This window comes from Sus scrofa, chromosome 1 (genome assembly GCF_054392235.1).
Source record: "Sus scrofa isolate SSC_HxYL_T2T_F1_AM1 chromosome 1, Sscrofa_HxYL_maternal_Yorkshire_Landrace_v2.0, whole genome shotgun sequence".
NCBI classification, from domain to species: Eukaryota; Metazoa; Chordata; class Mammalia; order Artiodactyla; family Suidae; genus Sus; species Sus scrofa.
In genome coordinates, this window is record NC_139383.1 from 127,373,363 (window position 1) to 127,386,395 (window position 13,033).

Sequence of the window (13,033 nt, forward strand, 5' to 3'; positions counted from 1 at the left end):
TGTTCTTTTCTAGACCACAAAATAAAAGCATGTGTGTAGGTCTGTGTAAATGTGTATAAATTTCTTTTTCCTGTAGAAATGAGATTATATTTAGATTCTATTCTACAAGTTGTTTTGGTTAAGTCAAAAATATGATGGACATCCTTCTATATCAGCACATAAACATCTGCCCTGGTTAAATTTTTAACCAAGATTCCAATAAATACTCTTTTAGTTTTGTCTTTCAGAAAATCTTTGGTGGGGGATCCTATTTGGGACTATATGTTAATATGCAATTGTTACTAGTTTACATGTTAAAATGAACCTAGTATGATTTGTTTAACTGCAATTACTGCATAAATCAAATGTGAAAGACAGGGATCAGAGAGGGTTGGTTATTCATATACATCAACCTAGAAAAACCATTCCAATTTACCCAAAATTAAAAAAATGAATGAAACAAATGATTTTTTAAATAAAAAGCAATAATAATGCCAATTTAATTTATAATAATCTACCATCCCCACCATTATCTAACTTTTTATTTAATTTATAATTAAAATTAATTACTATTTTATTTAATTTATAATAATTTACCATCCCCACCATTATCCAATTTTTTTTTCTGGCAGTTTTAGCAAATGCCAAAGGATTAGAAAAATAAATGAAAGGAATAAGAATGGGACAAAATACTTATTTTTAATATAATAATTGTGGATACTCTACATTAAAAACAAATAAACAGAACAGAAAAGCTAATAAAAAAAATAAGGTTAAGCATGCTAGTGCTAAAAATAAAACAAACTCCAATACTAACACTAAAAACAATAGTTATAAAATACAATGAATATAAAAAATAGAAAATAAATAGGGATAAATTTAATAATAAATATGCCAGATTTGTATGCAAACACATTTTAAAAATTACTAGACATGAAAAATATTTTGTTTAGTAATATAATGTAATCCCAGATGGAAAGTACAGTATTTTAAAGATTTCTGTATTCACAAAGCTATATATTTAATAAAAATAACTTACCAAATCTTGCTGCTAGGTTTTTGAGAACTTGGTGAGTTGATTATAAAATTTTTCTGGAAAAATAAATGTATAAAATGAGCTAAGGAAAGTTTAAAAAATGAAGAAAAATGGACATGGGACTTTTTTTATTAGATATCAAATATTATTATCTGTCTATCCATGTATCTGCAGTAGAGTTCACTAGTAGTTCAACAACAGACAAATAGATAAGTGGAAAAGAACAAAAGGATTCAGGAATGAGGATATATGTAAATTATAATTTTGCTCTCTGGAAAAGATGGTACTAAAAATCATAAAGGAAAGTTATTAAGTGGCTTTCGTATAACTGAGTGTAATTTCTAGAAAAAATATAAAATTACATCCCAGCTCTCTACACTTAACAAAAATAAACTTCAGATGAATAAAAGTTTTAAATATACAGAGATGGATTATTAAAAGAAAATAATAATTTTTTAGTAATTTTGAAGGGCATTAGGGTGGGAAAATTCCCAAAAGATACTTGAAAAAAATTATAGTTTTATTATTTAAATTCAAAAAAAACATATTTCAAAACCCCAAAAGATCTATAAATTTAAAGTCTAATGATACTTGAAAAACATTTGTAATATATCAATAGAGGATTAATGTCTTTACAAAAAAAGAGCTTTAGCCAATTGATAAGGAAAAGATAAATAGTAAAATAGAAAATTGGGCAAATACTAACACAAATCACAGAAAATTATAAAAATAGTCATTAAGTTTTTCTCACTAGAAATCATCAATACACATTTTTATAATTAGTGATTTCTAAAAGAAGTGATGAACCCTTTAATAACATGACAAAATAAATTATACATACTCATTTTTTGGTTGAAGTGTAATTTGAAATAATCTTACTGGGGCACAGCTAACAATTTAACCAGTATTTTAAAGCCACATATCTTTTCATCCTGAAATTCCATTTCAAAGATTTTTTTAAAAGAACCAGAACAGTGTTTTATGATTTTAGGCACAGAAGTTCAGAGAAAGCTTAGAAAACAGTGCTTTTAATTTGTAATCTATGGCAAATCGGCTTAAGTAGGGAACATTTTGTCCTTCTCCAAACAATCCCAAATTCTGCATCAATGAAATTTTGAGGAGTCATAGCTCAAAGTCAGAGTAATGACATCTAAGTATACCAGGACCCAGGAGGGGGAGCACTGTAACTGAACCTCTGGGTAGACAGGGCCTCCCTGTCGAAGGCAATCTGTTATGAAGCACATTAACTCTTGACTGACCCTGTAATTAGGTGCTTAAATGGGCTAGTGTTGTGAAGCACTTATTTTTCACTTAGGCGACAGTTTCTTAAGTGAATTCCTGTGGTCACCAAGAGGTTAGAGATGGGTTTAAGGAAATGCGTAAGACTAACACTTGAGGGCTGAAGCCCAAGTTACCATTAAAAAAGGCATACTTAATAATGACGTTTTAAAATATGCTGGCTTTTATTTGTTATTTTTCAAAAAGACCTGGAATAACAACTTAATCATTAAATTTCAGTATCGAAATACTGAAGATAGTGTAGAGGGAGAATGCCTTGAAACAGATATGCTTGTTCTCCATAGTTACATGACTGAGCTGACCTGAACTTTTAGGCTTAGTGAAGTCTTCTGCTAGAGATCTCATGTTTTATGAACTCTTAACAGAACAAACTCCTGTTGGCATAATGCTCTGAGGTTGAGGTAATGCTCAGCTTTTCAGAGCTTAGAGTAAGTGAAGAAAATAATATGTGCGCATATGATGATGACAAAAGGGAAAGGTTGAAAAAAGAAATAAAAATGTCACAAAAGAAATCCAAAGAAGGAAGGCAAGGTTACAAACAGAAGAGGGAATTAGAAAAGGTTTGTGGGAAGTTCCTGTCATGGCTCAGAGGAAACGAATCTGATTAGCATCCATAAGGATGGAGGTTTGATCCCTGGCCTTGCTCCATGGGTTAAGGATCTGATGTTGCTGTGAACTGTGGTGTAGGTCGCAGACATGGCTTGCTGTGGTATAGGCCAGCAGCTACAGCTCTGATTCGACCCCTAGCCTGGGAACCTCCATATGCTGTGGGTGTGGCCCTAAAAAGACACACGCACGCACGCATGCATGCACGCACAAAGAAAGAAAAGGTTTGTTTAGGGAAATGAGCTTTCTTTAGGGGTAGAATTTCTGTAGATAGGTGTTAGGGCATTGTGGGAAGGATGTGGAGGCAGAGAAATCAAAACAGCTAAAAGGCCAAGACAAATTACTACCAGCAAAAGAATCAGGCAGTAGTGCCAAGCACAGATTGCAGTCAGGAGAGGAGGTTGGGAAAGAATTTGAGTGAGGTGAGACGAATCTGACTAGGAACCATGAGGTTTCAGGTTTGATCCCCAGCATCACTCAGTGGGTTAAGGATCCAGCATTGCCATGAGCTGTGGTGTAGGCTGGCGGCTACAGCTCTGTTTCGACCCCTAGCCTGGGAACCTCCATATGCCATGGGTGTGGGCCCTCAAAAGCCAAAAAAAAAAAAAAAAAAAAAATAGGATTTTGAGTGAGATGAGCTAGGCTTCAAGGTGCATGCTTCAGGAACCATGTTTGTTTTGCCCACCACTGAGTCTTCCAGGTGTGGCACCACACACAGAATGTAGTAGACGCTTAGTAAACCTTTGATAGATAAGTGAATGAATCATTAAAAAAATGTGAAGGAAGGAGCATGGTCTAAGAGGCACTGAATAAAGAAAGGACTTCAGAAAAGGAAAAGATGGGATATGGATTTAAGCCTGGTTCACTGGAAGAATGCGCTGCCAGGAGGTAAAGCAGACTGCCTTAGTGAGAAGCCTAGTACTATAGTAACCATGGTTTAATAAGCATGTTTTACTGCACAAATGATACCTTCTTGATACTTGAAAGGAAAAAAATCTGACTTTTCAGTATGTTTCCCTGTGATTTGGTGAAACACATATACCAAAGAAAATGTGATTAAGAAGAAAGTATAAGATCCTGATTACAAATCTAGAAGAATATTTTATTTGTTCAAGTACCAGTGACTAAACATCTTTTCCTGACTTCCAGGACTATATTACACAAGCTTTTGACATGTTGCAATGGCGTAGAAATCTGTCATTGTTCTTTTTGTGTCATTTCTTATTCCAGGATAACCCTCTCTTGTCTGATTGGAAGGAAAGGAGAATTAGACCTGAGCATGTCTTACTTTTTGCTAAGGCACCAGGAATATTTTGCAGTGATTGAGATAGCTACTCCCACCAGCCCCATTATGGTGTTGAACTTTTTTTGTTTCACCTGTAAAAAAAAAAAAGATTCCATCTAATATTACAGTAGGTGATGGGACACACATATCTGAGAAATGATTCCCAGCTCTTTGTTGGTGAAGTGGTGTTAGTACAGTTAAAGTGTGCTTTTATTCACTTCCTGTCTTAGACTTAAAGAGAAACTGCTGTAATTCATTAGTGCAATTTCATGCATTCATTTTTGCTGGTTGTGTAGGAGGATAAAAAAATCTTCCATTCCATGAATCTTCTTGAACATTACTATTTGCAAAATATTGATTTGAGAAATAGCCAAAAAAAGAAAAGAATCAGACATGAATTCTGCTCTTAAATAGCTCACAACAGAAGATACAGTTCCTAGATTAAAGTCACTTCATTCACTTTTTAGGGAAGATTAAACTTTCACACATGAAAATGTCTGTGATTTCCTAAAGCTAAAAGAGTGATATAGAGAATAATTACTGAAGAGCTAAAAAAAGAGAGAGAGAATATGGGACTGGAGGCCTATAGACAGTAAGTAGCACTAAGGAGGTAGGACTTGAGCTACAGCCTGAAAAGGAGAAGTGTGGTTGTTGAGGTAACAAGCAAAGGCAAAGGCACACACTTGGAAATAAGTCAAACATGTAGGTGAATCAGAAAAATATGAAGAAATAAAGGAGGAGGAATAGTAAAGTTACACAAGAAAGGGAGAAAGGGGTTTGAGATTGGCATGCACACTATTGTACATAGAATGGATGTTCAACAGGGACCTGATGTATAGCACAGGGAACTCTACTCAATATTCTACGGTAACCTATATGGGAAAAGAATCTGAAAAAGAATGGATATGTGAATATGTATACCTGAATCATGTTGTTGTACAGCAGAAATTAACATAGCATTGTAAATCAACTATACTTCAGTAAAACTTTTAAAAATGGGGGAAGAAAGGGACTTGACGGGGTGTCTGTGTATACCAACCCAGTGGAGTTGAACTTTATTCTACCGGCATGTTGGAACTTGTGGTGATTATATTCTTTTTTTAAAGTAATATGTTCAAAGCACTTTTTAAACCCAGCTTATTCTGAGAGTGCTGTGCAGCCTAAGTTTGAGTCCCATAGCAAGTAAAGATGTTCTGTGAAAGGCCAGGTTAAAATGGTAAAAGTCCCTAGACTCAGATGGTTAAAATGTGGAAGGAAAGAAATGCTATGTAAAGGAAATGTTTTTAGTAGCATAAAGGAATCTCAGATGGATGTGTTAGAAGATTTGAATTTCTCTTCAATTATAAGGTTATTTATCCAGTATAAAGCTAATAGAGATGCAGCAATAAAAATAGAATATAATATTGATATATGCCACAACATGAGTCTCAAAAATATTATGCTAAAGTGAAAAAAGCCAGATGCAAAAGTCCACACATTGAATGATTAGATTTGTATAAAATATCCAGAAAGGGAAAACTGGAAGTGATAGAAATGGTTGCCTGGAAGTAGGGATGAGGAGTGGGAGTGGCAGCAAATAGTCACAAGAGTTCTTTTGGAGGTGATGAAAATGCTCTAAAACTGGCTTATGGTGATGGCCTCGCAACTCTGTAAATTTATTGAAAACCACTGAATTGAACACTTAGAACAGATAGATTTTATGGTATGCAAATGGCATTTCAATAAAGGTGTTAAGAAAAAAGCCAAACAAAAGCAACTGTTAAAACATGGACTTGAGGAGTTACAGTTGTGGCGCAGTAGTTAACGAATCCGACTAGGAATCATGAGGCTGCAGGCTTTATCCCTGGCCTTGCTCAGTGGGTTAAGGATCTGGCATTGTTGTGAGCTGTGGTGTAAGTTGCAGATGCGGCTTAGATCCTGCATTGCCAAGGCTCTGGTATAGGCCGGCAGCTACAGCTCCAAATGAACCCCTAGCCTGGGAACCTCCATATGCCGCAGAAAACAGCCCTAGAATAGGCAAAAAGACAAAAACACACCAAAAAAACAAAAAACAAACAAAAAAAAACAACCCATGGACTTGAAGCTAAAATGACTTGGACTTAAATCTTGGCTCTATAAGTTATTTGTGAAACTGTGGACAAGAGCACAGACCCACGTCTTAACTTCTATCAGAGGCTACAAAAACCTGTGTAAAACCTGTAACATTAGTGTTTTCTAAGGTTTAATGACAAAATTTATCTTAAATCTTGAGCATCGTAAGTTCACACAGTAGTTTCTAAATTTGCAATTATTAAATGAAGATTATACAGTTGGCTTAAATTATTTGATCTCAAGGCTGCATTTCCTATAAAATTTATAGTAATGTTTGTGATGTGTAAGCTATAGAAAATGTGGTAACAGATCTAATTAGAAGAATCTGTTCCTCCAAATCTAATTTAATTTAACTTAATTTAATTTAATGTTTTAAAAGTCTCAATGTACTTGGTTGGATATTCATTTTAAATATGTATTTACTTAATTTAAAAGATTATCTTGTTTTTGCTATTACAGTAATTAATTGTGTTTTGGTATGGTAGATCAGGTTATTATTGAATTTTACAAATGTTTTTAACTTAATTTCTAGAACCTCATGTTGACAGTGAAATAGGTTTAACTGGGATGTTAACATGGAAAACTTTCACCTTTATTGACGAAAGTATGATTAAAAATTGAATGAGGTGCCACTTCACTCAAGATTTAATAAAAGTTTTATAAAGAATAAGTGATAGTAAAGTGTAACTTAAAGCCAGGGCCTATCAGTGGATGTGTTGAAGCAATAAAAGAAAAACAAATAAGCAGTCCCAAAGTGAGGGTGAGGATGAATTATATTCCCAAAGTTTGTAAATTGTTTGCTTGGGGCTTTGATGGCATTTTCCCTAAGAAACAATGACAACAGGGACTTAAAAGGTACTTGGTTGCTAGGCCAGCTCACTAAATAAAGTTCCTTAAACTCATGGTGTTAAGGACATATATTATTAAAAGCAGCATTTCAAAGTCTACCAAGTTTACTACCTTTTTAGTGATTTTGCAAGAAAATATATTTCAAATTCCTGCCCACGGAGAACAGAAATTCCAGTGCTTTCCTATTTGCATGGATTTAGGGATCTAGACAGGTAAGTGGTTCCAGGGCACTATTCATTGTTTTCATAAGTGAAAACAACTACCTAAGTTTACTTCATAAGGGGAGTTTTTCCAAGTTGAAAAAATAGTCATATAGATAGATGTAGCTGTGTTTCGCAAACCATTGCCATATACTTATTCATAGTTTTCTAGTCTGCCTCTACTGCATTTTAAATACAATTATTATATTTTCTTAATATTTCTAGTAATTGTTTCTTACTTATTCATTTTATTTTTATTTTTTCTTTCATGTCTCTGTGTCCATTTTTGTGGATGTTTTTCCTTCAATTTCTCTTGATCTTTTTTCAGTCCACTCTAAAGCACTGATTTCATCTGGAGTAAATATGTGTCTCAGCTTTTATTTTTTAGCTGTATTTCTATTAGATTTACAATGTTTTGAAATTTTGATTTATAGGCTCATTTCTAGTGGAATTTTTTTTCTGTTGTTTTTTGTTTGTTTTGATGTATTTTGTTTTTCTCTCTCTCCCTCTCAGCTGATCTTCCCTGTTGGTGTTATTGTTGCCTCTGTCTATCTTTGAAAGCCCTCAGTCCACAATGAGGTGTGGACTGTATTGACACTAAGTATATATCTGTATAATTAGTGAATGAGCTTGTGGGTTGCTTTAATTACACATTAAAATTGTTCTAGGTTGTCTACCCTCCATAGCGACAATAACTTCAGGGGCTGGACTCTAAAGCCTGACCACCTGCTTCTAAATCTGTTGCTAAGGTCTGTGACTTCACCTCCAGTCAGCATTTTGTGTTTCTGACCCATTTTGATCCTCAGAGATGTGTATTTTGTTTTTGAGCTTGTCCGAATCTTTTAAAATTTTTTTCAAAAAATATTTCATCCATTATTGGCATCCATTTGAAAGAAATAATTTGTTTCAAAGTCTAAACTTTGCTACCTTGACTAGAAACAAACTTATATTTTCAAAATCTCTAGGATTTGTTAATTTGTCATGAACTAAAAGTAGTTATCTGAAGTTTTGAGTAGCAAAAATGTAGGCAGCTAGTGTAATTCCTTTTTGTATCCATGTAGCATATGTTCTGCTTTTTGTGGCATGAATTGTAAAGATATCTTCTTATATATTAGGTTATAAATTCATCTTCATTGTAGACTTGTTTCTCAGAAAATTTTTTACTTCAAGGAATTGTTACCTTTTCTGTGACATTTAACTCATTGGTTAATCATCATGTAATCTCTCAGTGATAATATTCAGTACACAGATACCACATTTTCCCTCATCCTCTGTATCATTCTTACTTGAAAAACTTCTATTGTCACAAATCTTTCGATGTGGATACTTTCCCTAGGGTATAGGTACATTTTCTAGAATTCCTATTTTTTTTTTTTTTTTTGGAATGAAGTATACTTGCAATTCATTAACTCTGACTTACAGTTTTTGTTTAGTAAAAGAATAGGAAGAATTTAGAATTTTACAGAGTAACCAGAGTGCAGAATCTTTGTATGTTTTTGTTATTATTTTCTGATCTGCTACATGGATTCATCCATACCTGGTTAGCCAGGAGTTTTTAGTCTGACTCATCCCCAGTGGGTCATTCGGGTGTCAGAGAGGAAGAGAACTTTCCTGTACCCTTTGAGGTTCTTCTGGCTGGTCCGAGAATCAAAGTGACAGACAGATTAATAGAAGAAACTCAAATTTAATTTTGTACTAATGGGAATCCTACATACATGAGAGAGTCATAGACAGAAAAGTAAATGAGGTACATATGACTTCCTGAGCTAAGGAAATGGTTAGGAGTCTGAAGCTTTCAAGGACAGGGGGGTCATTCATAGGATGATAAGAAGAACACAGGTTTGGTAATTAGATGTTTGCCCTGCCATATAGATGGGAGCACTTAGATAAAATTTATCTCTGGTAAAACTCTTTTCTGGGAAAATTCCTCAAGTTAAATCCTTCTAGTTAGTTAAGAGAGAGACAGCAGTTTCTCTTCAACCCAGAGTTTCGATTACCTTTAATTGAGGCTCTGCAAAGGTGACACATTTTGGGGAGGCTCATTCTGAACCTCCCCCATACATTTTACTAAACTTTTTTTCTTAGGGACTGTATTTTACATGCAGAGTTCCTCATTTTTGCATAACCTACTAAATTATGTAGTTAAAGTTATAAGCCTGGAAAAGAAGACTGAGGGGGAAAAAAAGGTGAAATTGCTGACCAGCAAATATCATTGTTCCTGTGATTAGAATGTAGAAGGTAGATTGTAGTAGTCAGGAGAGCATGGATTAATCTGCTGAGTTAGCTGTTAATAAAGGTTAAAAATTTTTTTTAACTTAAAAATAAAATTATTAAAATGTGATTTATATTTAACCAAATTTAAGTTATGATTAGAACTATACACTAATTCTTAAAATGATTTTAGAATAAATCATGTGCTTTGTTTATTTTTTATTAAACTGTATGGTATACAATATGTTACCTTTTACCTCATGTTTGAATTTCACATTGAAAGGGTGGGGGAAAAACTGTAATTGTAATGTATACATGTAAGGATAACCTGACCCCCTTGCTGTACAGTGGGAAAATAAAAAAATAAAAAATAAAAAAAAAAAGATGAAAAAAAAAAGAAAAATAGTTATTTTAGAAAACTATTTAAAGGGTAATCGTGCATTCCACAGACCTCTCTTACATGCTTTATATTACAAAATTTGTCATTTGAAGCATCTGAATTAATCCTCTCTTTTCATTTGCTAACCAGTCTTCTCTGCTGGATCCTTATTAGTCAGTGACATTGGGTCTGACTCAGACAGTTCTGACATCCCTGTCTGGATTTAGTGTAATCCTGTATTTTTAACAGTACCGGCTATTTAGTTTGCAATTGGATCGCATTATTTGATAATCAGTCACAGCCCGACTAATGGATGGGGTGGGCTTTTATGTTAGAACAGAGGAGTGTTTGGGTACTAATTTCATAATGATCAGCTCATTAGTAAATATGTTCCTACGATGATGACTTTTTTCTCCTTATACAACTCAGTGAATATGGTGTTTAATAAAAGGAATGCTTAGCTAATGAGGACCCTTTGTATATCTTCAAAATGATAATTAAGAAACATTATTCCATTCTTTAAAAAATTTAAGTTGATCATGTCATCCAAAGAATAGATAGCAAAAACAGACTTGAGAATCCTGACGTGGCTATTTAGCAAATGGGTAACTTTGAGCAAGTCACTTTACTTCTCTGTCCCTTGTTTTTCCATGTTTAGGGAAAGGGGTCAGAATAGATCATTTCTAAATTCTTCTTGCATTAAGATAATTAAATATCTAAAATATTTGGCAGCTATCTATGTGTTTTTCTCACCTAATATTTAAATATTTGTATTAGATATTATTGCACAACGTCACAACAGTGAGAAGATGAGGATAGTTTTAAGCATCTGTTTTACCAAATGTATTTTGTAGTTGTGGTGGTTTGGGCAGGTCAGATTCTTTTATAACAAACTCAGCAGGGGATCCAGTATATTTTCAGAAAGAAGTTTTATCAGAACATGTTGTTAGACAGTGCATTTCCACCTTCAAAGGCAGGGGGTAAAAACATCCTGGTTTAACCATTTTGTCTTTTTGAATCAGAGAGAAAAGGAAAAAGCAGAAGCTGACCACAGTAGGATGAAGAAAAAGAGAAATAAATAAATAGACGTTTTAAAAAAAAAAAAAAAAAAAAAAAGATGTTAGGCTTATACCCTCACACTTATTAGATTTTTTTCCTGCAAACTTTTAGGTCTTTTTGGTTTTCTTTTTTATATGTATACTGGGTTGTTGAGAGTTTGAATTTTGTATTGTTTACTTTATTTTTACTTGTCATTTATTCTGGTTCTTGCCAGTAGAAGAATAATTTCTGCCTGCTGGCCATCTGGGATTCTACTTGCAGACTTTCTGACTCAGTAGCTCTTCCCCAAATCTGTGGGCTTCAGACAAAGGGCTCAGCTCTGTGTGCCTCTTTCTACTCCCCACCTGCTGTTCAGAGCATTCACATGTAGATATATCAGTACCCTTTTACTCCCCAGCCTCACAAAGTTCATAGGTTGGGATGGACCATTGTCCTTTAGTACCTCCGTCTTGCTGTCCTAACTATAAAACACATCTCCTCTCTTGTCTCATCCTGAACTTCAGAGAGTAAGATTAAACCTAATGTAATGTTAGGGAAAATGCCAGCACCTTCAGATGTATGCAAAGCCTAGACAGCACATTTTGGGGAACTGTCTGCTAGGCAATCAGCATACTATAAATAATATGTGAATTAATAACTTAAAATTTATATTTAGCCCTCACACTTTTGCAGTTAACATAGACTGAATGAAATACTTTTCTATTTGATTACTTGTTCTGGACTATTTTTACATTGTAACCAGATTGGTGAATTTTGTAAACACTCCTGTTAGAATGATGGTTTACATACACTTTATCATTCTGAAAGTAATATAACATGTATATTTTACACAACATGTGTATTTTTATACAACATCATTCAGTCATGATTTAGCAGGTTACTGTTAATATAATTCTTGTCTGAGGAATATATTGTATATAAGTAACATATAAATAAAAATAAGGCTAAGAATTACTATAACCTTTGCTACACATTACTAAATACTATATATACCCAATTTATAATATGTTAAAACTCAGGAGTTACTATCATAGGTATTTATTGTCATTCTATGTTATTTATATTCAAAAAATTGTAAATACTGTTTTTAAAGTACTTTGGTGGCATGATTTTAAAAATATACTCACTATTTCTTAAAAGATTTTAAAATGTTCAAACAATGATGGCAGGCTAGAATTATAATATTTAATCAATGGTTTATACTTATCCAATGGATTTGTTTCCAAATGGAAACCAGTTTTGATGGTTTCAAATAAATTTGGAATAACATTTATGATTTGAAAATATCGTGAAGAAGAAGAAAAAAAGAAAATACAGTGAGGCATCCTTTTGCTCCTGAAGCTTAAGGTTATGATATTTAGGGACAGAAATTTAGGATTTTTTTGTTTATGGCAGTACAGTGCGCCAATTGTGGTGGTGTGGATCACAAAATAAGATTAGGCCAGACCAGGGAATGTGTATATCACTAGAATTATTGCTATGATTTTAACTGGGCCAGTAATTGAGGAGGTGTAGATGTTGTGGCCAGAGAAGATTATAGCTTTGGGGAGGCAGAAGTGCACAGGAGGGCAGAACCCTGTCTTCAGCCTGTTTTATTAACCCTAATTCAGAAGAAACTATGGATACAGTTTGTGAATAGTGACTTCAAGGGTCATGACTGCTCTTAGAATAAATCTGAAACTCAACGGAGTTTTTAAGGCTTCAGTGTAATCTGGCTCCTGTCCTGTCTGGCTCATTTTACATTCCCACATTCTACTTTGTAGCCATACTAAAAGTTCCATAGTGCATGCTCTCTGCATACATTCTCACTCCTCATCCAGCCATCACTCAAAGGGGCTGTTCATGCTCTTCTCTTTGCCTGGAATACTTGGCCTCCCACTTTTCTTTAGCTCATGTCTCCCTAATCTTTCAGATCTCAGTCTGGTGTCACGTCTACATAAACTCCTTCTTGTATCCTCCAGGCTGAAGGTAGGGTATTTCCTCAGACCTTCAGAGTATTCTACATTTTTCCTTACACTGCCTTCATCCAAATTATGTTT

At 34.0% G+C, this 13,033-nt stretch overlaps 2 protein-coding genes across 12 annotated transcripts in view; one reads left to right on the forward strand and one right to left on the reverse strand.

The window, feature by feature from the left end:
* The window catches only part of LOC110261071 (uncharacterized), an 856,894-nt gene that overhangs the window by 213,702 nt on the left and 630,159 nt on the right, over positions 1–13,033 (reverse strand). The window contains exon 7 of the mRNA XM_084969796.1: positions 1,019–1,071. Coding sequence (XP_084825922.1) covers positions 1,019–1,071 — 53 coding nt within the window. The remainder of the gene's footprint in view (positions 1–1,018; positions 1,072–13,033) is intronic.
* The window catches only part of WDR72 (WD repeat domain 72), a 215,829-nt gene that overhangs the window by 104,067 nt on the left and 98,729 nt on the right, over positions 1–13,033 (forward strand). The gene's annotated exons all lie outside the window — the stretch shown is intronic.